This window comes from Lagenorhynchus albirostris, chromosome 19 (assembly GCF_949774975.1).
Source record: "Lagenorhynchus albirostris chromosome 19, mLagAlb1.1, whole genome shotgun sequence".
NCBI classification, from domain to species: Eukaryota; Metazoa; Chordata; class Mammalia; order Artiodactyla; family Delphinidae; genus Lagenorhynchus; species Lagenorhynchus albirostris.
The window spans coordinates 15565517-15589762 of record NC_083113.1 but is presented as its reverse complement, the minus strand read 5'-3'; the positions used below and the strand labels follow the sequence as shown (position 1 = coordinate 15589762).

Sequence of the window (24246 nt, the reverse complement as noted above, 5' to 3'; positions counted from 1 at the left end):
GTCACTTTCTACATAGCACATTCTCACAGTTAACATCACAAATGTCACACACAATCACACACATGGTCACAGAAATGCACCATGCTCACTCCAACACACAGAGTTTTGCATAGTTACTCTCACAGAAACACAAAATGACAGAATCACAGGGTGGTGCACTAACTCACAAAATCAGTCAGGTGACAGAAACTTAAATAACTTAAAATATAATCACTGTTGTTCTAAGGGGGCATAGAGTCAGGTTAAGGAGCCGTGAAGTGTCGGGGGAGAAGTGTAATCAGGGAAGCCCTCTTGGAAATGTGACATTTGTATCCGAACGTAGGGAACTTTGAAGATACCCGACATAGGAGCCATTTTAGGAAGAGGGGACACAGTCACATCCACCGTCACTAAATCACAAACACAGGAACCATATGCACAGGATGACACTCTACCCTGACCCCTCCCCTCCTGCCTTCAAGGTAAACCATTCCCTGAGAAAGAACGCCCTAGGGAAGGCGGGACTGGGTGGAAGCATAATGCACCTGCGCACTCCACTCCCAACTGCCCACCACACACCACACACTTTTTTCAGGTTCCCCAGCTCAAAGAGAGGGACTCACTCTTCACGCACTTTGTGTAGACGCGAGCGCACTAGCGCGCGCCCACACACCACCCGGCGCCCTGCGACTAGCCCAAGGCTTGTAATTCTCTGCTGCGTTGCTTAGGGAGGTGAACCGAAACCCTGTGCCTGCGCACTTCAATCCCAGACCGTCTAGTGTGACGCTCGGCCAGTCTCTGTGGCAGACCCAGGCTCGGAGCTAAGAGGAATCATCGGGACTTCCAGGCTCCTTCTGCAAGGCCAGTGAGAGGTCAGCGTGGCAAGAGCCGGGGCACAGGGGGCGGTGTTACGAACCCCCAGAGGAGCTGAGCTGTGGGAGTTGAGCTCCCGGGTGCCGAGCCTTTTTCCGGTCAGGACTACATTTCCCAGTGGCCCCCGCGAGCACTGGGCCCGCTGCGCCTTTGTGTCCTCCGGAGGCCCGGTCGCTTCTTTCCGGGCCCGCGGAGGCTGGGTTCCCTCAGATTCAGGGCAGGAGGTGGGCCCGAGAGGAGGTTACCCGAGTTTTCCGGGCTTGAACCTGGTCTTCCGGCACTTCAGTTCTGCAGGTAGGAAGTGGGTTGAGGAGCGGCCTGTGGGTCACCCTGACGTCGGTCCCCGGGCCTTCTGTGTGACTCTTCGTGTGAGACGGGGTTGAGATCTTACGGTGCGTGAGCCTGCCACCCGATGTGCCTGTACACATCGTATCTGTGTGACTGTGGGTGCGAGTGAGTCGATGGTTGGTGCCACAGAGGGCGAGACTGTGAGCGGGGGCGGGAGGGTACTCTCTGTCTCCCGTTGTTCCTGTATCCTCGGCTTCTTTGTGACTGGAGTGTGAGATCACCGGTTGTGATACCCTAGTATTTGAGGCTGGGGGCTATGGGAGAGGGTGACGGTGTGAAACTGCCCGTACCCGTGGCCGCTGTGATCTGTGTAAGATGGTGGTTGGCGCTGTAGTTTTTAAGAATCTGTGAGTGTATGTTGTGTTTTTTTTTTTTTGCGGGGGGGGGGAGGGCGCTGAGTGAGACTCTGTGCCACCAGTATCTATTAAAGCTAACCAGGTGATGCCAGTGTGCCACCAAGTTTCAGAACCACTGACCTACTGGAGAGGAGAAGGAAAGTGGAATCAGGAAGACCTTTATCTGATCTCGGTGCTGTTATTTATTAGCTGTGTGTCTTTATGCAAATGATTACATTACTTGGAGTTTTTATTTGTAAAATCTAGAAAATCTCTTGTTAAAATAATAAATTAGGAAGTGATTTAGGCACAGGTTAAATTGTATGCAAGAAGATTCCTAGGTCTCCATTCTGCCTTCTCTCTATTGGAGGGAAGGGTGCAACAGAGGAAAGAGAAGCAGAAAAATTCTAAGCTAGTGATTCTGGATGCTGCAAGAAAAGCCTAGTTTCTCATGTTCTCTTACCCATCTCACTCATCTAAGGACACTGCCATTTCCTAAGAGAAGAGTCAAGGGGAGGAAAGAATGGCTGTTGGACTTCTTAAAGCCATGTACCAGGTGAGCTGGTGTTTTCTCTTTCCTGAAATATTTTCCTGCTTTTCAAAAGAAGCAGACATTAATTTTCCTTCTGCTGAAACTTTTCTGGGTGACCAATCATGTCACTTCTTAAAACCCTCCAATGGATTCCCACCTGATTCTGGATAAATGTTGAAGTCCTTGCCTTGGCTTGCAAGGCCCTACATAAACTCGTCCCTGGCTAACCCTCTGACCTCATCTAATTTTTCCCACTCTGTATATCACTCACTTGGCTCCAGCCACACTAGCTTCCTTGTCGTGATCTGAGTGCATTCTTAACTCATGGCCTTGCACTTACTGTTCCCTCTGCCTAGAATGCTGTTCCCCCAGATACAGACCAACTTCTTCATTCTGGTCTCTGTCCAAATGTTCATTCATTCAACAGATTTTTGCTAAGCACCTATTAACTAAGAGGGCTTAATCCTAGTCTTCTTTTCTGCTCTGTCTACACTCCTTTGTTGATCTCACTCTGTTTCACGGCTTTATATACCATTTATATGTCAACAACTACCAAATTGTATACAGCCCAGAAATCCAGACTCATCTATCCAACTGCCTACTCAGCATCTTCATTTGGTTGTGGAATGGATACCTCAAATTTAGATGTCTCAAACTGAATGAAATGAGCCATTGGAAGTTTGGGAGCATAGGAGTGGCATGATCTGATTCCCATTTAATAGGATCACTCTGGCTGCTATTGAAAATAAACTGAATGGGACAAGGATAGAAACAGGAAAATCAATTAGAAAACTCTTACATGCTTCCCCATCTAAGATGTTCAAGCTAAAAGTCTTCCATTAGGAAATTCTGTTTGTCCTGCCTTCAAAATATATCCAAAATCTGACCACTTATTACTACCACCAGTTTCTATTCTGGTATAAACCAATATCTCTCACCTGGATTATTGCTATCCCCAACAGAGCAGCCAAAGTGATCCTGTTACGTATGTCATATTATGTCATTCCTCTTCATTTCAGGGAGAGAAACAATGGAAAGTATAGACAACTCTTTAAAACAGTTTAGCTGTAAGGGAAGAAGAGAAATGAGTGGTAACTGAAGGAGAAACTGTAGTCAACAAGGTTTTTAAAAGATGGATATATGTCTGTGGGCTGATGTTAAAGATTCAATAGAAAGGGAAATTGAAGATGAAGAGGAGAGAGGAGGGAATTGCTGGAACACTGCTTGCGAAGCTGAGAGCAGCTGAGGTCTAGGATACAAGTGGAGGGGTTTGGCCTTTGCTAGGAAAGTGGGCTGTTCATTTATAGTAATAGGATCAAGTTAGAGTTTATGGGCCAGATGCAAGTAGATGTGTAGATGTTGTGGGAATTTGTGGAAATTCTCTTAAAATGGCTTTGTTTTTTCAGTGAGACAAAGCAAGATCCTTAGCTGAGAGAAAGGATCGGGGGGGAGGTATTGAAGATTGAGGAGAGAGAAGAAAGTATCAAATGGTCATTTAGGAGGGTGGGGGAAATGAATGGACTAGAGAAATATATCATGTATGTAGGTAGAAATGTATCATTTTGGCCCCCTGGAAGTTAGTGATCATGAATTTAAAGTGAGACCAATTAGCATGATTTCTCTAGCAAAGTTCAGCTGTGCAGCTTCCAGAAACAGAGTATGCTGAGTGATGGCTGTGGTTTAACCAGGTGAGTATAGTTAAGTGAGAGGGAGCCGGGCAGTTGAGGGTATATGCGTGGGGGTGATTATAACAAATGGTTGTTCTAGGAAGTGAGGGTATGTGGGAGTGAAGAACAGTGAAAACGTGGTGAGATCAATGATTTGTAGGTTCTAGTGTGGTGGAAGAATTATCCTAATTGGGGTACCAGAGGGAAAAAACTGGAATATAGGAGGTAGAAGTGAGAGTGGGAGAGTTGAGATTATGGAGGGTTTTGTACTTATTGGTAACGACAAGGTCTAGGGCATGATCATGAAGTGAGCGACTGTAGAAGGGTGGAAGACAGGCTTATTGGAGAAGATGGGGTCAGAGAACTGAGAGGCCAGGCTGTTGGGAGGGTTATTTATATGGATATTGAAACATATGGGTACTCCCGTACGTTTAATGGGAGTACCATTGGAGAGAGTAACAGTGAGTTAGATGCTGAAGTGTTCAAGTAATGACAGAGAATTTGCATCTACGAGGAATTGGTAGATAATGGAAACAAGAAGTGATAGTGACATAGCCTGATTTCATGAGGTTGAAAACTAGGTATATTTTAGGAAAGAGGGTGGGGCAATGGTATGGAAACAAGTGTAAGGAGCAAAGAGGTCACCTACCTCACCTCCATGTGCTGTGTACAAGGGATGTGAGAAATAAGACAGTCACCACATGACAGGGCTTCAGGGAAAGTTGTCTTCTCTATTGGGAATCATGTTTCTGTAAGGCAAAAACGTTAAGGGGAACTGTTGACTTTCTTTAGACTGGTTTGATTATAATTATGAATGGATTTTGAAACCAAGTATTTGGTTAGAGTTCAAATATTTTAAGAGGTTCTTTGTTAGAGGTCAAATATTTTAAGGTTAGAGTTTAAGCTCCTTATGTTGACATTGTAATTATTTTAATTGTATAAATTAAAGACTCAGTGAAAAAATGTGTATGTTGTATATAAAAAATTTATACATTTATTATACATATTTATGTAAGCTAAGGAAAACATTTTTGGAAGCATGTATACCACATGAAACTAACTCTTAACAGGAGCGTTTCTGCAGTATATGAAGGATGTTATTGCTAGGGCAGAGAGAGAAATTCACAAACGACTTCATATAATTAAATAAGAAGAAAAGTTACTGTGTGTTGAAAAAACACTTTAAGAATTTTTATTTTGTAGAGACAGTTTTTTAAACTATGACAAAATTGTATCAAATGCCCAATTAAAAATCTTGCTTTGACAGATTCACCTCTTCTAATTTTGTAAGAAAAGAAAACAATTTACGAGTGTGTATGTGTGTGTGTGTGTGTATCCATCCCCACACACAAACACATAATGTATGTTAGTTTTCATCAGGTGGTCACATTATAGAAACCTGGAATCCAGCTGAATCATAACATAGCTCTAAGTTTTTAAGAACTTTACTCAGCTCCTATAAGCAAAAACAGTATTATGGGGCTTCCCTGGTGGCGCAGTTGTTGCGAGTCCGCCTGCCGATGCAGGGGACGCGGGTTCGTGCCCCGGTCAGGGAAGATCCCACATGCCGCGGAGCGGCTAGGCCCATGAGCCATGGCCGCTGAGCCTGCGCATCCGGAGCCTGTGCTCTGCCACGGGAGAGGCCACAATAGTGAGAGGCCCGCGTGCCGCAAAAAAAAAAAAAAAACAGTATTATGAGTGGAACACTCATTTCTTTACACAAAATTTTAAGTACTCTCTATAAAAGTATTTGAATTTTAATGGAATTGATCATTTGTTTTGCTTGATCTAGAACAGTTTTCAGAGATACAGCAAGCACTTTATGGTCTCATTTTTGATCCTCTTATAGCTTCTTGAACTTTGCAAAGCATTCATTCATTAATTTTGTTTATTCAGCAAGTATTTGAATGCCTCATGTGTGCCAGATACTGTTCTATAACTGGTATATAGCAGTGACCAAAACAAAAACATACTCTGCCCTCATGGACTTTACATCTTAATGGAGGTGGGGAGCAGACAATAAATAACAAAATAAGTACCATATAGAAAAATAAGGAGGGTTAGGGGAATAGGCAACTTGGGTAAGAGCATTGCTTTTGTTATATACAGAATGATCTGAGAAGCACAAAAGCCCTGAGGGGGAACATTATTGACATATTTGAGAATGTAATATATGGGAGAGCCCTGTGTGCCTGGGGCAGAATGAATGAGGTGAGTATGGGAAGAGATGAGGTTGTTTCACTTCATTTATTTATTTCATTTCAGGAGTTGGTGACCTTCAGAGATGTGGCTGTAGACTTCTCCCAAGAGGAGTGGGATTGTCTGAATTCTTCTCAGAGGCATCTGTACAGTAATGTGATGTTGGAGAACTACAGGATCTTGGTATCACTGGGTAATAATATCTTCTTGTAAAATTGAGCTTATACTCATAAGGGGCACTTTGCTACCACCATTGTTGTGAATTTTTGGATAGCATCTGTAGTGCTTGGCTGAAAGTCTGCTGCCTGTGCCAAAGTAACGGGTTAATATTTGTGGAGTTGGCAGTGAACAGGTCTATTATTAATCTGTGTTGGAAGCTTCAACTTCCCTGTCCTTTGAATACATGTCCTTATCACAGTTTTCTCTGGCTTACTGCAAGCTCCCTCTTCCCTGATGATCAAAGAATTGGATGTGAGTTCTGGGATATCCACAGCATGACCAAATTCTGTTTCTTATATGCAGGACTTTGCTTTTCTAAACCAAGTGTGATATTATTGTTGGAACAAGGGAAGGAGCCCTGGATGGTAAAGAGAGAGCTGACAAAAGACTTGTGCTCAGGTGAGTGAAGAGGAATAGGCAGGCAAAAACCTTTGCAGGTGACAGCCCAGCTTGACTCAAAGGTATCACACCTCTTCACTCTTCTTTGTTGTTGGCATGTTCCTCTCAAATGTCCTAGGTCTTAGTAGAAGCTTGAGTCCTTTTAGTGTGTTCTCCCAAAGTTGATATTCTAAACTGTCTCTCCTTTCACATTTTGCCCCCTCTTATCTATTCTGAGTCCCCTTCCTTCCCAGTCTCATAAACCTCTTCCAGTCTTTAAAAAATCTTTTCCTAATCTGATGAACTTTTGAACTTTTGATGAACCACAAAGAGCTGTAACTGAAGTAACAAGTTCAAATCCTGACACTTACATGCAGTGGAACTTTGGGCAAGTTACTTAACCTCTCTGTGCCTTTGTTTTGTCATCTATAAAATGGGATAATATTTTTAAGGTGCTTTCAACAGTTCCTATCTCATATTATGAGCTCAAAAGCTGTTAGCTGCTAGTATTATAATAGTAGTAGTTTATCTCTAAATGCCTCATTTTTCTCTTAGTGGTCAGTTCATTCATTCCTTTAATCAACATTTATTGAATTTGTACTTTAAACAGAGTACTTGCAAGATGCTAGGGTATTATACGTTTATGTAAATAATCAAATAGTTGATAGGCTTGTAGCAGTGATAAAATATGGCTGAAAATGGCACACATGAAAAGAAAGCTGACATGAAGGAAGCTCAGAGAGAGGTGAGAGAGGAGTCTGCTTAGTTGGGAAGATGGTCTTTAACAAAAACACAGGTCAGGGACTTCCCTGATGGTCCAGTAGTTAAGACTCCTCACTTCCACTGCAGGGGGCATGGGTTTGATCCCTGGTCAGGGAACTAAGATCCTGCATGTGGTGTGGTGTGGCCAAAAAAAAAAAGGTCAAAAGCTAGAAAACATTTGAGGGAGAAGAGATTAAGAGGTTAGCTTTGTGGTGTAAGAAGGATTTTCAGATAGGCATAGGAAGCATTAAGGTGAAATGAAGGACTTAAAGTTCAGAAGAAAATTAGGGTCATTGTAAACATCTCTGTCAACACTACTCCCCAACCCATCCCCACCCCTTCCACTACCTCTCCCCAGTCTTTTATGTTCATGTTCAGTTTTCTAAGGAAAAATTTTGATATGGAACTGTAGTATCAAAGAATACATGGCTAAATTTTATTTATTAATTATTATTATTAAATAAATCATACACACATAAATATATTAGACTAAATATGTACTTTAGGTAATAATATAACAAAAAATGTACCTGCTTCTTAACTTAGGATATAGAAGGTTGTCAGTGCCATTTTAGGCCCTCAAGGGCCCCTGCCTAGCGATATATCACTCCCTACTCTTGGACCATCTCTACCACTCACTAGGGTAACCATTATCCTACAATTTTGCTTATCATTTCTTGACTTTTCTTTATTGTTGGTGCCATATAGCCCTAAACAAAATACTTATATTTGCATGTTTTCAATTTTTTATATATGGAAATATATTAGAAATATAGTATACAGATAATTCTGACTTTTTTCAACTCAAAATTATATTCCTGAGATTCATCCGTATTGATTTTAGTGACTATTTTTTATTGAATTTTTTTTTTCCTGTTGAAATATAATGTATTCCACTGTGAAAAATCACAATTTATGCATTGAAGGGCATTTGAGTTGTTTCAGTTTTATGTTATTATAAATGTTACTGCTATGAACCTTATTATACATGACTGATGGTGTACATATGCTGGAGTTCATGTAGAGAATATAGCCAGGAATTTACTGCATAATGCTATTTTACTTTCCAGATTACTTGTACTAATTTACATTTCTAACAGCTAACAGCTGTGTGTAAGAGTACTCATTGCTCCACATTCAGAATTGACAAATTTTTTGCAATTTTGATGGGTATGAAATATTATCTCCTTATACTTGTCATCTGAATTTCCTTGACTACTAAAAAAATTTGGCATCTTTTTATATATATAAATGGCCATTTTGATTTCCTCTTCTGTGAAGTGCCTGCTCAAGTCTTTTGTTCAGTTTGGGGAATATATATATTTTTTATGAAGTATAGTTGATTCACAATATCATATTAGTTTCAGGTGTACGACATAGTGATTTGATATTTTTATAGACTATACTCTATTTAAAGTTATAAAATATTGGCTATATTCCCTGTGCTATACAATATATCCTTGTTGCTTATTTATTTATTTTTTGCTGTGCCATGTGGCTTGTGGGATCTTAGTTCCCTGACCAGGGATCGAACCCAGGCCCACTGCAGTGAAAGCGCCAAGTCTTAGCCACTGGGCCACCAGGGAATTCCCACTTATTTATTTTATACATAGTAGTTTGTACCTCTTAACCCCCTACCACTATCCTGCCCCTCCCCCATACCTTCTTTGTACTGGTAACCACTAGCTCATTCTCTGTATCTGTGAGTCTGTTTCTGTTTTGTTATGTCCATTTGTTTGTTTTATTTTTTAGATTCCACATATAAGTGATAATATACAGTATTTGTCTTTCTCTGTATGACTTATCACTAAGCCTAATACCCGCAAATGGCAAAATTTCATTCTTTTTATGACTGAGTAGTATTCCATTATATATATTCACATACATATATATATAGGTATATATATCACATCTTTATCCATTCGTCTGTTAATGGACACTTAGATTGCTTCCATATCTTGGCTGTTGTAAATAATGCTGCTATGAACATTGGGGTGCATGTATCTTTTTGAATTAGTGTTTTTGTTTTCTTCAGATATGTACCCAGGAGTGGAATTGCTGGATCATATGGTAGTTCTATTTTTAGTTTTCTGAGGAAACTCTGTACTGTTTTCCATAGTGGCTGTACCAATTTACATTCCCACCAACAGTGCAAGAGGGTTCCCCTTTCTTCACATTGTTATTTGTGGTCTTTTTAATGATAGCCATTGTGAAATGTATGAGATGATATCTCGTGGTTTTGATTTGTGTAGCTTATGTTTTTGATTTTGATATTTTGTTTTAAGAAACCTTTCTATATTCTGAAGTCATATGGGTGTTCTCAAATTGTCTTCTAAAGATTTTCCTTTTACATTTAGGGCCATAATCCAATTGAAATTGATTTTTGAGATTGAAGTATTTAATTTCTAAAATCAAATGTCTCAGACATTTACTGAAGAAATGAGCTCTCTTTGCTTATTGTTCTGAATGTTACCTCTTAATATATCAGGTTATAGTATATTTATGGGTCTGATTTTGAGCTCTGTTCCATTCCACTGATCTCTGTTTTCTTACGCCAGTACCACACTATCTTAAATATTTTAATGTAATACTTCAATATCTGTTAGGGTAAGTCCCTATACCTTGTTTATGTTCTTCAGAATTTCTTGTTTGCCCTTTGGCCATCTAACTAAATTTAGGTCAATTTCCACTAGAAAACAACAAAAAGCTATTGGCTTTTGGTCCAAATTTTATTCTATATATCAATTTTGGAATTTGTTTTTATTTGTGAACGTAGTTTATCTCTCCATTTACTTAGGTCTTTAAATTTCCTTCAAATGTGTTTTATAATTTTCTCCATAAAGGACATGCACATCTTCTGTTAGATTAATTCCTAGGCATTTTAGTTTTGTTCCTGTGTTAAATGTTGTCTGTGTTTTCAATTTGTTGCTCATACATAGAAATAAAGTTAACTTTTGTACTTTGACCTTATATCCAGCAACGTTGCCAAGCTCTCCCATTAATACTAGTAATTTTTAGATTTCCTTGGATTTTTCTGTGGGCAGGCATGTCTGTGAATAATGGCAGTTCCTTTATTTTAATTTCTTACACCCTTAATTTCTTTTTTCTGTTACCCTGTCTTAGATCACCAATATGGTATGAACCAAAGTAGTGATAGCAGGCATTTTTATCAACTTCTGGTCTCAATGAAAGTGCTTTAATATTTTGTAATTAATAATTCTGATGTTTAAATGTTTCTGGTAGATACCCTTTCATTACTGTTTGCTAGAGTTTTGTTTGTGTAAAGCTTTTGAGTTTTAATGTTTTTTTGTAACTGTAGATGATTAGATGATTTTTACTTTTTCATCTGTTTATGTAGTGAATTACATATTTAATGTTGAACCAATCTTGTATTCCTGAGACAAACCCATCTTCATCTTTTCCATTCATAGCTAGCTGCTATTTGCCAATATTTTGTTTAGTTATTTTGTATCTATGTTTGTCAATGAGGTTGGCCTTCAGTTTTTCCCTTCATGTACTCTTCTTGTCAGATTTTGGAATCAGGATTGTCCTAGTTTCATAAAATCTGTTGGTGAGTATTCCTCTTTTTCTTCCTTAGAAGAATTTGGGTAAAATTTTACAAATTTGTCTTTTGAATGTTTGGTAGAACTTTGTTCATCTTGGCCTGGGATTTTTTGTGTGTGAAAAGAATTTAAACTATTAATTCAATTTCTGTTATAAGATTTTGTGTTTTTTATTCTTCTTATAGTCATGGAGTTATGGTTTTTTTCTAAAAATTTATAATTCTCATATAAGTTTTAAAATTTATTAGATAAAATTATTCATTATTTTCTCTTATCTGAAGTTGGTAGTATATGTAAATATGACCTCTTTTTCCTTCTAAAAAGGGAGAAACAAATCTTTCAACTTATTAATGTTTTCAGACATTTTTTACTTCACTGATTCTCTCTAATTTATTTTTAAAATTTTTTCATGTATTTCTCCTCTACTATTTTATTCCTCCTATATTTTTTATGCTATTTTCTCTCTCTTTTTTGCTGGCTTTTAAACTTAGATAATTCAGTGTTTTTGAGGCTTTCTCTTTTCTATTATAAGCATTTAAGACTATATTAGGAATATAGTTCACATATTTTGATATGTAACATTTTTATCATTGTATATCTTAACATTTTCTAATTTCCATTGATTTTTTTTTCTTGACTGTGAATTATTTGGAAGCTTTAAGTTGCAAATTGAAGGTTTTTGTTTGGTTTAACTACATTGTGATTGGAGGATACGGTCTAGTTAACATGCATTCTTTGAAATACTTTGAAACCTCTTTTACATCTTAGGGGTTAATTTTGGTAAATATACTGTGTGTTCTGGAGAATATCTGTGTGCTGCTTGTGGAGTACAGCACTTTATATATGTTCATTGGATTAAGCTCATTAATTGTGCTGGTCAACTCTTCTGTGTCTTTATGGATTTTAAAAAAAAATATCTTTGAGCAGTATTTTGAAAGTGTTTTATAAGGTGATACGTTTGGGGGATTATCTTTCTGGTGAATTCTTATATTATTGTTACTCTTTAAATCTAGTGATGATTCTTCCCTTAACTATTTAGCTTAATATTAATATAACTATATTAGCCTTCTTTTGTTAATATTTCCTTAGTTTAGTTTTTCCCACCCCTTTACTCTCTTACTTTCTATGTGTTCTTTTTGTGAACAGTATATAGCTAAACATTTTTTTGTCCAGTCTGATAATCTAATTGTGTTCTTGTTGAGTTTTAGGAGTTCTTTATGTACTCTGGATATTAACCCCTTTTCAGATACATGATTTGTAAATATTTTCTCCCATTCTATCCGTGGGTTGCCTTTTCACTCTGCTGATTATGTCCTTTGATGCACAGAAGTCTTTAATTTTCATGAACTCCAATTTGTCTACTTTTTTCTTGCCTGTGCTTTTGGTATCATAACCAAGAAATCATTGCCGATTATAATGTCATGAAGATTTTTCCCTATGTTTCCTTCTAAGATTATTTTAGTGTTAAGTTTTAGGTTTAAGTCTTTGATCCATTTGGGGTTAATTTTTGTATATGGTGTGACAACTTCTTTGTTTTGCATGTGGATATTTAATTTTTCCAGCGCCATTTATTGAAAAACCTGTCCTTTCTCCATGGAATGGTCTTGGCATGCTTGTGAAAAGTCATTTGACCATATATATGAGGGTTTATTTCTGAGCTCTCTGTTTTCTATTCCATCAGTATATATATCTATATATATATATCTATCTTCATGTCACACCACACTGTACTGTAGCTTTGTAATAAGTTTTGAAACCAGGAAGTGTGAGACCTCCAACTTTCTTCTTCCTTTTCAAGATTCTTTTGACTATTCAGGGTCCATTGAGATTACATATGAATTTTTGGATCAATTTTTCTGTTTCTGGAAAAAGCATTGGGATTTTGATAGGTATTACATTGAATCTCTAGATAGTTTTGCGTAGTTTAGACATCTTAACTTCTAATTAACTTCTGGATTTTAACCCCTTCTAATTAAATTCTAATTAACTTCTAATCCATGAACACAGAATGTCTTCATTTATTTTATTTTTTAAATTATTTTTTATTTTCGGTACATGGGCCTCTCACTGCTGTGGCCTCTTCCATTGCGGAGCACAGGCTCTGGATGTGCAGGCCCAGCAGCCATGGCCCATGGGCCCAGCTGCTCCGCAGCACGTGGGATCCTCCCAGACTGGGCCACGAACCCACATCCCCTGCATCGGCAGGCGGAATCTCAACCACTGCGCCACCAGGGAAGCCCCTCTTCATTTATTTATATCTTTAATTTCTTTCAGTAATGTTTTGTAATGTTCATTGTAGAAGTCTTTCACATTCTTGATTAATTCCTAAATACTTTATTCTTTATTGATGCTATTGTAAATGGAGTTGTTTTCTTAATTTTCTTTTCAGATTGTTCATTGTTAGTGTATAGAAATGCAACTGATTTTTGTGTGTTGACTTTGTATTCTTCTACTGTGCTGAATTTGTTAGTTATAACAGGTGTTTGTTTTTCTTTTGTGGAGTGTTTAGGACTTCTACATGTAAGATCATGTTGTCTACAAACAGAAACAATTTTATTTCTTCCTTTCTAATTTGGATGTTTTTTATTTGTTTTTCTTGCCTGATTGCTCTGGCTAGAATCATTTCTGACTTTAGTTGAACTGCTCTTTTTTCTTAGTCTTATTAAAGGTTCAGCAGTTTTGTCGATCTTATTGAAAAAACAACTCTTGGTTTAGTTGATTCTATTGCTTTTTTAATTCTCTGTCTGGTTTATCTCTGCTTAAATCTTTATTATCTTCTTTCTTCTAGATTTGGCTTAGTTTGCTCTTTTTCTAGTTTGTTAATATTGTTGATTTGAGATCTTTCTTTTTTTGTGATGTAAACCTTCACAGCTATAAATTTCCCTCTTAGCACTGCTTCTGATGCATCCCATAAATTTTGGTATGTCATATTTTTATTTTCATTTGTCTTAAGATATTTTTAAACTCTTCTGTGATTTCTTCTTTGACCCATTGGTTGTTTAAGTGTGTGTTGTTTAATTTCCACATGTGTGTGGATTTTCCAATTTTTCTTTTGCTATTGATTTCTAGTTTCATTCCATTATGATTAAAAAAGATAGTTAATTTGATTTCAATCTTTTGAAATTTATTAAGACTTGTTTTATGGCTAACATATAGTTTATCCAGGATTCATGTTTATTTTCTTGATGAATGTTAGGATTTAAAAAAAAATTTTTTTTTTTATTCATGGTGCTTTTGTTTTTTTTTGGCCATGTCACACAGCTTGTGGGACCTTAGTTCCCCAACCAGGGATTGAACCCGGGCCCAACGCAGTGAAAGTGCCGAGTCCTAACCACTGGACTGCCAGGGAATTCCTTAAAAAAAAAAAATTTTTTTTTTCTTGCAGTGAGTTTGCCAAACTGCAAAATCTGAGAGGACAGCATTCCACAAGATTGTGCTTATTTCAAACACCAGCTGCAAGTTAGGGGATCCTCAGGGCCACCCTCATTTGTGACCCACTGGCTACATGTTTGGGAGTGCCTACAGTCACCCTCAGGTTTAATAATTTACTAGAATGACTCACAGTACTCAGAGCAAGAGCTATATATTATCATTACAGCTTTACTGTAACAAAGACTACAAATCAGAACTAGCCGAAAGGAGAAACACCAAGGGTGAGGGCTGGGAGAGTTGCAAATGTGAAATTTCTGTTGTCCTGAGGGCCCACCAGGCATCTCAATATTCAAAAGGATATTACCAACCAGGGAAGCTCTCGCAAGCTTCAGTGTCCAGAGTTTGTTTGTTTTGTTTCATTATGTAGGCATGATTGAGTGAATCATTACCCAACATGACTCAATCTCCAACCTTCCTTCCTTTCCCAAAAGTCAGACTGATATCATGGTGGCTCAAAGCTCCAACCCTTTAATCATATGGTTCGTCTTTCCAGCATGGTTAGCCTCCAGCCTGAGTCATCTATCTCATTAGCAAAAACTATCTAGGGGCTCATCATGAGTCACCTTACTAGTATTAACCATCAGGTGTAGTCCAAAGGGCTCACCATGAATAACAAAGACACTCCTTCCAGGAGTTTAGATGGCTTAGAGGTTACCTCCTGGGAAATAGGGACAAAGGTCTGCCAAATTCTTTATTGCACAGTTCTTTTAAGAAATCACAATAGGTTCTGACTGTAATTGAACGGACATAATAGGTAAATTTAGTCAGACTTTGTGGCTTTACATTGTTGGTTCCTCATATACAAAAGCAAAGTGTGTATCTTCTCCCTTTATTCAAATTTTTTGGGGTGGTCCATCAGAATTGTAAAGCTTTTGTTCCTTTCTTATAAAGTTTATTTCTAGGGTTTTTTCCCTCTTCATTGTTGTTGTTGTTGTTGTCAATGTTAAAGATATCCTCTGAGACTAATTATTTTCTTTATGCTTTCTTCTATTGTTTTTTAAAATTGATTCTAAAATTGCAAAATAATATTCTTATTTGAAAAAAAGAAGTATAAATAGTACAGTAATTTCCCCCATAGCTTTTATATTCTATTCTATATTCTATTCTTTTATTTATCTAATTATTCATATGTGGTATTTTGCAAGTCCCAACGTATACTTTGTATATAAAGAAAGATAGTTCTTATTAATGGTTACTATTACTAGCTGTCTTTTTTTGGGGGGGGGGCACACCACGCGGCTTGGGGGATCTTAGTTCCCTGACCAGGGATTGAACCTGTGCCCTCAGCAGTTAAAGCGTAGAGCCTTTAACCACTGGACTGCCAGGGAATCCCCTTTGTGACATTTCTTAATAATATATTCCAAACTGTGTATGTTACTGTGAAAGTGTATTTTATACTTCTTCAGTATAAATCATTGAACAAGTTGATTTTTATTATAACCTTTAATATCATGTGGTATTAATGTTCTCAGCCCTGATTTTTTCTTGCTTACATTTGTCCTTCTTAATCTCTTTGGGTTTCTTCTCTTTTCCTTAATATCTTAATGTCGGAGTGCTCCAGGGTTCACTCCTTGCTCCTTTCTCTGCTATCTACACTCATTCTGTTAGTAATTTAGTCTCTTTAAATACCATCTATATGCTGGCAACTCCCAATTTAAAAATCTCTAGTCCAGACTTCTCTTTTTTTTTTTTTCTGAATAATAGTTGATTTACGATATTATATTAGTTTCAGGTGTACAGCATAGTGATTAAAAAATTATATAGAGGAGCTTCCCTGATGGCGCAGTGGTTATGAATCCGCCTGCCAATGCAGGGAACATGGGTTTGAGCCCTGGTCCGGGAAGATGCCACATGCTACAGAGCAACTAAACCTGTGCACCACTACTACTGAGCCTGCACTCTAGAGCCCATGAGCCACAACTCCTGAGCCGCGTGCCACAACTACTGAAGCCCACGCGCCTAGAGCCTGTGTTCCGCAACAAGAGAAGCCACTGCAATGAGAAGCCCACATGCTGCAATGAAGAGTAGCCCCCACTCACCACAACTAGAGAAAGACTGCATGCAGCAACAAAGACCCAACACAGCCAAAAATAAACAAATAAATACATAAACTTTTTAAAAAATTTTATAGATTATACTCCATTTATATAATTATAAAATATTGGCTCTATTCCCTGTGCTGTACAATATATCCTTGTAGCTTATTTATTTTATACATAGTAGTTTGTACCTCTAAATCCTCTACCCCTATCTTTTCTCTCCCTGCTTCCCTCTCCTCACTGGTAACTACTAGTTTGTTCTCTGTATCTGTGAGTCTGTTTTGTTATATTCATTTGTTTGTTTTATTTTTTAGATTCCTCGTATAAGTGATAACATACAGTATTTGTCTTTCTCTGTCTGACTTATCACTAAGCCTAATACCCTCCAGGTCCATCCATGTTGTTGCAAATGGCAAAATTTCATTTTTTATGACTGAGTAATATTCTATTGTATCAGTATATATATACCACATCTTTATCTGTTCATCTGTTGATGGATACTTGGTTTGCTTCCATATCTTGGCTATTGTAAATAATGCTGCTCTGAACATTGGAGTGCATATATCTTTTTTATTAGTGTTTTCATTTTCTTCGGATACATAACCAGGAGTGGTATTCCTGGATCGTATGGTAGCTCTGTTTTTAGTTGTCTGAGGAACCTCTGTACTGTTTTCCACAGTGGCTGCACCAATTTACATTCCCACCAACAGTGTAGGAGGGTTCACTTTTTTCCACATCCTCACCAACATTTGTTATTTGTGGTCTTTTTGATGATAGCCATTCTGACAGGTGTGAGGTGATATCTCACTGTGGTTTTGATTTGCATTTCTCTAATGGTTAGTGATGTTGAACTTCTTTTCATGTGCCTGTTGGCCATCTGTATGTCTTCTTTGGAAAAGAAGTTCTTCTGCACGTTTTTTAATCGAGTTGTTTATTTTGATATTGAGTTGTATGAGCTATTTATATATTTTGGATAACAACCCCTTATCCTAGACCTCTACCTTAAACTTAGTATCATGTGTCCATCTGCCTTCTCAACATTTCCATTTCAAAGTCTAAAAGACATATTAAGTTTATGATGTTTAAATCTGAACTCTGGATCTTCTATACCTCACTACCTAAGCTTGCTGTACCCATAGCTTTTCCCATCAATGTTGATGGCTATTCCATCCTTCCATTGTTCAGACCATAAACTTTGAAGACATGCTTGTCTCATCTCTTTCTATTACATTTTGTATCCAATCTGTTGGTATATTCTCCTGGCTTTTCCTATAAAATATACCTAGAATCTGACCACCTCTGTATACCTCCACTGATATCTCTCTGGTCTGAATCATTATCATTTCTCACACTGATTGCTATAATAGTAGGTCCCCTTCCTTCTCCCCTTGCTTTCCACCTTCCAATATTTTCATTAAATCATAACTAGATATCACTTCTGTACTCACACCACTTCAGTGGCTCTCTATCTCACTCAGAGTAAAACCAAATTTCTTAGGTGCCCTATAAAGCTTTAATAATCTGATTATCCTTTACCCCCTGACTTCATCTCCTACTACTCAGTCCTCTCCAGCCACAGTGGCCGCCTTGCTATTCCTCAAACAATCCAAACATGCTTCTACTTTTAGGCTGTTTCTTCTGCCCAGGATGTCCTTTCTTTAAATATCTAAGTAACTAACTTTTTCACTTCCTTCAAATCTTTGCTTTAATTTTTTGTTTGTTTGTTTGTTTTTGGCTGAGTTGGGTCTTCGTTGCTGCATATGGGCTTTCTCTAGTTGTGGCAAGTTGGGGCTACTCTTTGTTGCAGTGCATGGGCTACTCATTGCAGTGGCTTCTCTTGTTGTGGAGCACGGGCTCTAGGCATGCAGGCTTCAGTAGTTGTGGCATGTGGGTTCAGTAGTTGTGATGCATGGGCTTAGTTGCTCTGCGGCATGTGGGATTTTCCTGGACCAGGGGTCGAACCCATGTCCCCAGCATTGGCAGGCAGATTCTTAACCACTGTGCCACCAGGGAAGTCCTGCTTTAAGGTTAACTTATTAATGATTCCTACTTTGACTTCACCAACACTCCTGATCTCTCTTACCCTGCTTTTCTTTTTCTATAGCACTTAGTACCTTCTAACATACAATAAAATTTACTTATTTAGCATTTATTTTCTGTCTCCCCCAAGAACATAAGATCCATGAAGGTAAGGATCTTCATTTACTCCAATATGAAAGCATATAGAACCTTGTACCTGGTACAAGTTTCAATAAATGTTCTTGAAAGAAGTAACTATAAAAATGGAGATTATTTCAGTTCCTGTATTATTCATACATGCATAAAATTATAACTGAGTCCAGTCATCTACATAAGTCCTTTTTGACCTGAGATTTACCTTATTGATTTTCTTATAATTTTAATCATTCCTCCTCAAGTTTCTCTATGATCTATTTTCAGTTTCTGTTCTTACACACTTCAGAACTACTTTCATAAATGTACTTTCTGGTACATAATAGAGTAGACATTTTTTTTCTTATTATTTTTCAGACTGGGAATCTGTGTGTGAGACTGAAGAGTTAACCCCAAAGCAGGACATTTATCAAGTGCGATCATCTCAGAAAGTAATAGAAACACTTACAAGCTGTGGCCTTGAGTACTCCAGATTGAAAGAAGAATGGAAATGTGAGGGCCACTTTGAGAGGCAACCAGTGAATCAGAAGGCATGTTTCAAGGAAAAGACAATCACTCACGAAGAAGCCCCTGTTGATGAAAGAGGACAAGAATATAACAAAACTTGGGGAAGTTTCCATCCCAGCACACTACTTCATACACAACAGATAATCCCCAAAGAGGAGAAAGTACATAAACATAACACACATAAAAGCTTTAAAAAAAGATTAATGGCTATTAAGCCCAAGAGTATCTATACAGAGAAGAAACTTTTGAAATGTAATGACTGTGGAAAAGTCTTCAGTCAGAGCTCATCCCTTACTCTTCATCAAAGAATTCATACTGGAGAGAAACCCTATCAATGTATAGAATGTGGGAAAGCCTTCAGCCAGAGATCAAATCTTGTTCAACATCAGAGGATTCATACTGGAGAGAAACCCTATGAATGTAAGGAATGTAGGAAAGCCTTCAGTCAGAATGCACACCTAGTTCAACATCTGAGAGTTCATACTGGAGAAAAACCTTATGAATGCAAAGTGTGTAGGAAAGCCTTCAGCCAGTTTGCTTACCTTGCTCAACATCAGAGAGTTCATACTGGAGAGAAACCCTATGAATGTATTGAATGTGGGAAAGCATTTAGCAATAGATCATCTATTGCCCAACACCAGAGAGTTCATACTGGTGAGAAACCTTATGAATGTAATGTCTGTGGGAAAGCGTTTAGCCTTCGTGCATACCTTACTGTCCATCAGAGAATACATACTGGAGAGAGACCCTATGAATGTAAGGAATGTGGGAAGGCTTTCAGCCAGAATTCACACCTTGCTCAACATCAGAGAATTCATACTGGAGAAAAACCTTATAAGTGTCAGCAATGTAGGAAAGCATTCAGCCAGATTGCCTACCTTGCTCAACATCAGAGAGTTCATACTGGAGAGAAACCCTATGAATGTATTAAATGTGGGAAGGCTTTTAGCAATGATTCATCCCTTACTCAACATCAGAGAGTTCATACTGGAGAGAAGCCTTACGAATGTAATGTTTGTGGAAAGGCTTTTAGTTACTGTGGGTCCCTTGCCCAACATCAGAGAATCCATACTGGAGAGAGACCCTATGAATGTAAGGAATGCAAGAAAACCTTCAGACAGCATGCACACCTTGCTCATCATCAGAGAATCCATTTTGGGGAGTCACTGTCACCACCCAATCCAGTCAATCACCAAGTCCTGTAGACTATCTCAAAAATACTTCTGGAATTTATACTCTTTTCTCCATCTCTAATGTTGTCATCCTTGTCTAAGATTCATCTCACCTGGATCACTCTATAGCTTTCTAACAGGTCTTCCTGTATCAACATTTGGTCCCCTTAAATTCATTTTCCACCATGCACCCAAACTGATCTTTTTCAAGTGTAAGAATACACACATCACTGCCTCCAGTTAAAAGTTTTTTTGGCTTGCTGTTGTTCTTAAGCTAGCATCCACAGTCTTTAAAACTGTCTATGAGGAGCTTCATTATCTGGTTCTTAGATACCTTTCAGCCTTATTTTATTCCAGTCTCTCTGGGCACTAGGCACTTCCCAGGTCTAAGAGCTTAGATTCTGGAAAATCATAGCTCTACCACTACTGTAGCATTGTGTGATTTTGAGTAACTTGCTTGACTTATCTAAACCTCAGGGTTTTCTTTAATTCTTAAAATAGGGATAATAAAGGATACTGTATTGTAAAAATGTGAGTATTAAATGAAATAGTGTCTATTGTAGATTGGTGCATATTAAGTAAAAAATTTGCATGCAGAGTACTTAACATAGTACATCAAATATAGCAGATATTCAATTTAATAATAATAGCTAACATGCATTGAGTGCCTACTTTGCACCAGGCACTGTTCTACATACTCAACATATATTAACTCATTTAATCCTTACAGCTAAAACAAGATTCCTTAGTGGATAAAGCAGAACATCATGGGAAGCAGCAGGTCAGAACTGGGGAAACCTAAAAACTTTAGAATATATGTGGGAGTGTTTGTATGCTAGGTGAGTAATTGATATAGACAAAAGTAGTAGAACTATAACACAACCAGTTTTAGGAGATTTCTAAAGAAACAATTGGATATACTAATTAAATAAAATGAAGATTCACTGAGAAAAATGCAGAACTTAGATCAAGAAAAGAACAGAGAGTATTGCAATTAACTCCAAAAACCCAATAAACAGAAATTTATACTGTAGCATAAAAAGACATCAATCCCAGGTAATTGAATGGGTGAATCTAGGTGATTTCAAAAGCATTTAAACTGTTTCATCCCATAGAAAAAGTATATAAATTTTTATCAAGTGATTATAAAATTGAAACCAAAAGGGGACTGAGGAAAGAAAACTACAGTCAAATGTAGTTTGACTACATTTATATATATACACACATGCATATATATACTTTCATTCAGTGAATTTTGAGTATTGTTTGCCACACACTGATTTAGACATGAGGAGATAACATGATCAATACAAAGACCATGTCCTCATGGAGTTAAAACAATAGATTTTCTAGGCCCAGAAAACTGAAGAACAATAAAATAAATTGAAGGGTATTATATAGCCTAGGCTGAAGAGACTCAATAACAAAAGTTATCAGTTACTCCTAATTTACAACTTCACTGCAGTTCCAAGCAAAATTCCTCAATGGGCCTTTTTGCCCTTTAATTTCACAGCTTTGTTTTGAAATTCATCTATGAAGTGTGAATTCTAAAGAACAAGAAAATTATCGAATCTAATCTATTTGTAGAAATTTTGCATATGATAAAGTTGGTTTATACCTGTAGAGAAAGGATGGATTTGGGAGTAGTAAAATAATTGACAATGTATATCATGGCAGTAAGGGAAAAAAATAAAATGAACTATTTCAAAATCATCACATTAAAAAAAGCATCACAGTACCTATTACTGGGAAGATGTGGAGCAATAGGAATATTCATACAGTGCAGTTGAAAATAGTTTTTTAAAAAGAATAATGTATCACTATCTAGTAAAGTTGAAGATGTGGATACTCTTTGACCCAGCAATTCCACACTTAAACCTCTACAGAGCCTCTCCTTATGTGTTCAGGGAGATGTACATGAAGACCCACTTCAGTGTTGTTTGTGAAAATGAAAAGTTTAGGGTAAGCAAAACAATCATTAGGGTTTAAATAAGAATTGAAATTAATGAACTAGAGATACTTTTATCAATATGGATACATCTCAGAAACTATTGAAATCGAACTAGAGAGTATTTTGTGTGATATGGTTCCACTTATTTATATAAAGTTTGAAAACATGCAAATCAACACTATGTATATTTTTCATGGCTAAATACCATATGGAAATAGTGTAATAACATTTATGGAAATAATCATCAAATTGTGATGACCTCTGGGGAGGGAGAAAAATGAGATTGAGGAAAGGATGCAAAGGGAGGTATCTTTTAATCATTAATTTCTTTAAAAAATAACTGGCCAGTTCTAAATTGATGGTTGTGGGTTTTTATTCTCTGTATCTTTCTATATGTTTAAACTATTTCATAATTAAAAAAATTTAAGTAATGTTTGCTTTTGTCAGTTATTCCTTCACTATACCTCAGGCATGCCATATTCACCATTCATCCAATCCATAGTCACCATTTTCTTCAGAAAGAAGCTCGTATACAATTGCCTTCCAGATGCAATCACTGTTAACAATTTGGTGACTATCCTTCCAGGCATCAGAGTTTTGAGAATGACTATATTTTTACGCTGAGAGTTTTATATCCTACTTACTGCATTTTCTTCCCCCATCATTCCTTTTTTCCCCCAGCTTTATTGAGGTAGGATTGACAAATTAAAATTATATATATTTAAGGTGTACAACATGTTTTCATATATTTATACACTGAAATGATAACCACAATCAAGCTAATTAACACATCCATCACCTCACATAGTTACCATTTGTATGTACTACATCTTACCATCAGTATGATTAACAATCACTCGCTATTTCCCCCCAACCACTCCAGGCCCTGGCAACTGCTAATCTACTTTCTGCTTCTATGAATTTGACTATCCTGGACATAAATGGGATTATACAATATGTTGTGTTTTATGACTGACTTCTTTCCATTAGCATAATGTTTTCAAAATCCATGTTGTAGCATGTATCAGTACTTCATTCTCCTTTTAAAAAAATAGACTTTATGTTTTAGAGAAGTTTTAGGTTCACATCAAAATTGAGTGAAAGGTACAGAGATTTTTTTCATATGACCCCCCACCCCCACACACGCTTAGCTTCCCCCATTATCAACATTCCCCACTAGAGTGGTACATTTGTTATAGGTGATGAACCTACATTGGCATATTATCACCCAAAGTCCAGAGTTTACATTAGAGTTTACTCTTGGTATTTTTTATTGTATGTGTTTGGATAACGTTATGATGACACAAATCCACCATTATAATATATAGAGTAGTTTCACTGCCCCGAAATTCCCTGTGTTCCATTTATTTATCCCTGCCCACTAACCACTGGCAACAATAAGTTTTTTGTTGTGTCCTTCGTTTTGCCTTTTCCAGAATGTTGTATAGTTGATATCATACTGTATGTAGCCTTTTCAGACTGACTGCTTTCACTTAGTAATATGAATTTAAATTTCTTTCATGTCTTTGCATAACTTGATAACTAATTTCTTCTTAGCACTGAATAATATTCCACTGGCAGGATGTACCACAGTTTGTTTATTCATTCACCCGCCAAAAGACATCTTTGTTGCTTCCAAGTTTTGGCAATTATGAATAAAGCTGCTCTAAACATCTATGTGCAGGTTTTTGTGTGTACATAAGTTTTCAGATTCTTTGGGTAAATACCAAGGAACCCAATTACTGAATCATATGGTAAGAACTTCATTCCCTTTTATTGCCCCAAATATTCCACTTCATGGTTTTGCCACATTTTATTTAGCCATTCATCAGTGGGTGGACATTTGGATTGTTTCCACATTTTGACTATTATGAATATTGCTGCTCTGAACATTGTGTACAAGTTTTGTGTGGACAAAAAAATAAAAATATATTTTTATTTCTTTTGGATATATAACTAGGAGTGGAATTCCTAGATCACACGGTAATTCTTTTTTTTAAATTAATTAATTCATTCATTCATTCATTTTCGGCCATGCCGAGTGGCATGCAGGATCTTAGTTCCTCGACCAGGGATCAAACCAGTGCCCCGTGCAGTGGAAGCGTGGAGTCTTAACCA

At 37.3% G+C, this 24246-nt stretch overlaps 1 protein-coding gene and 1 long non-coding RNA gene across 5 annotated transcripts; one reads left to right on the top strand and one right to left on the bottom strand.

Moving 5' to 3' along the window:
• The first annotated feature begins 1027 nt into the window (after window positions 1-1027).
• On the top strand, window positions 1028-22559 carry LOC132510375 (zinc finger protein 570). Of its 4 annotated transcripts, none has more exons than XM_060132374.1 (5): window positions 1058-1146; window positions 2017-2091; window positions 6000-6126; window positions 6456-6551; window positions 18856-22559. In XM_060132374.1, the coding sequence occupies exons 2-5, from the start codon at window positions 2059-2061 to the stop codon at window positions 20208-20210; spliced, it is 1611 nt and encodes a 536-aa protein (XP_059988357.1). In that variant the 5' UTR covers window positions 1058-1146; window positions 2017-2058; the 3' UTR covers window positions 20211-22559. The 4 variants fall into 4 exon arrangements, with proteins under 4 accessions (XP_059988360.1, XP_059988357.1, XP_059988359.1 ...); XM_060132375.1 differs by lacking the exon at window positions 1058-1146 and adding an exon at window positions 1153-1244; XM_060132377.1 differs by lacking the exon at window positions 2017-2091 and having other exon boundaries at window positions 1028-1146.
• Window positions 1786-4459, bottom strand: LOC132510395 (uncharacterized). The gene is made up of 3 exons (XR_009537299.1): window positions 4384-4459; window positions 3006-3132; window positions 1786-1896 (listed from the first exon to the last, which is right to left on the bottom strand). It is a non-coding gene; the product is annotated as an uncharacterized LOC132510395 (long non-coding RNA).
• Window positions 22560-24246: the final 1687 nt, after the last annotated feature.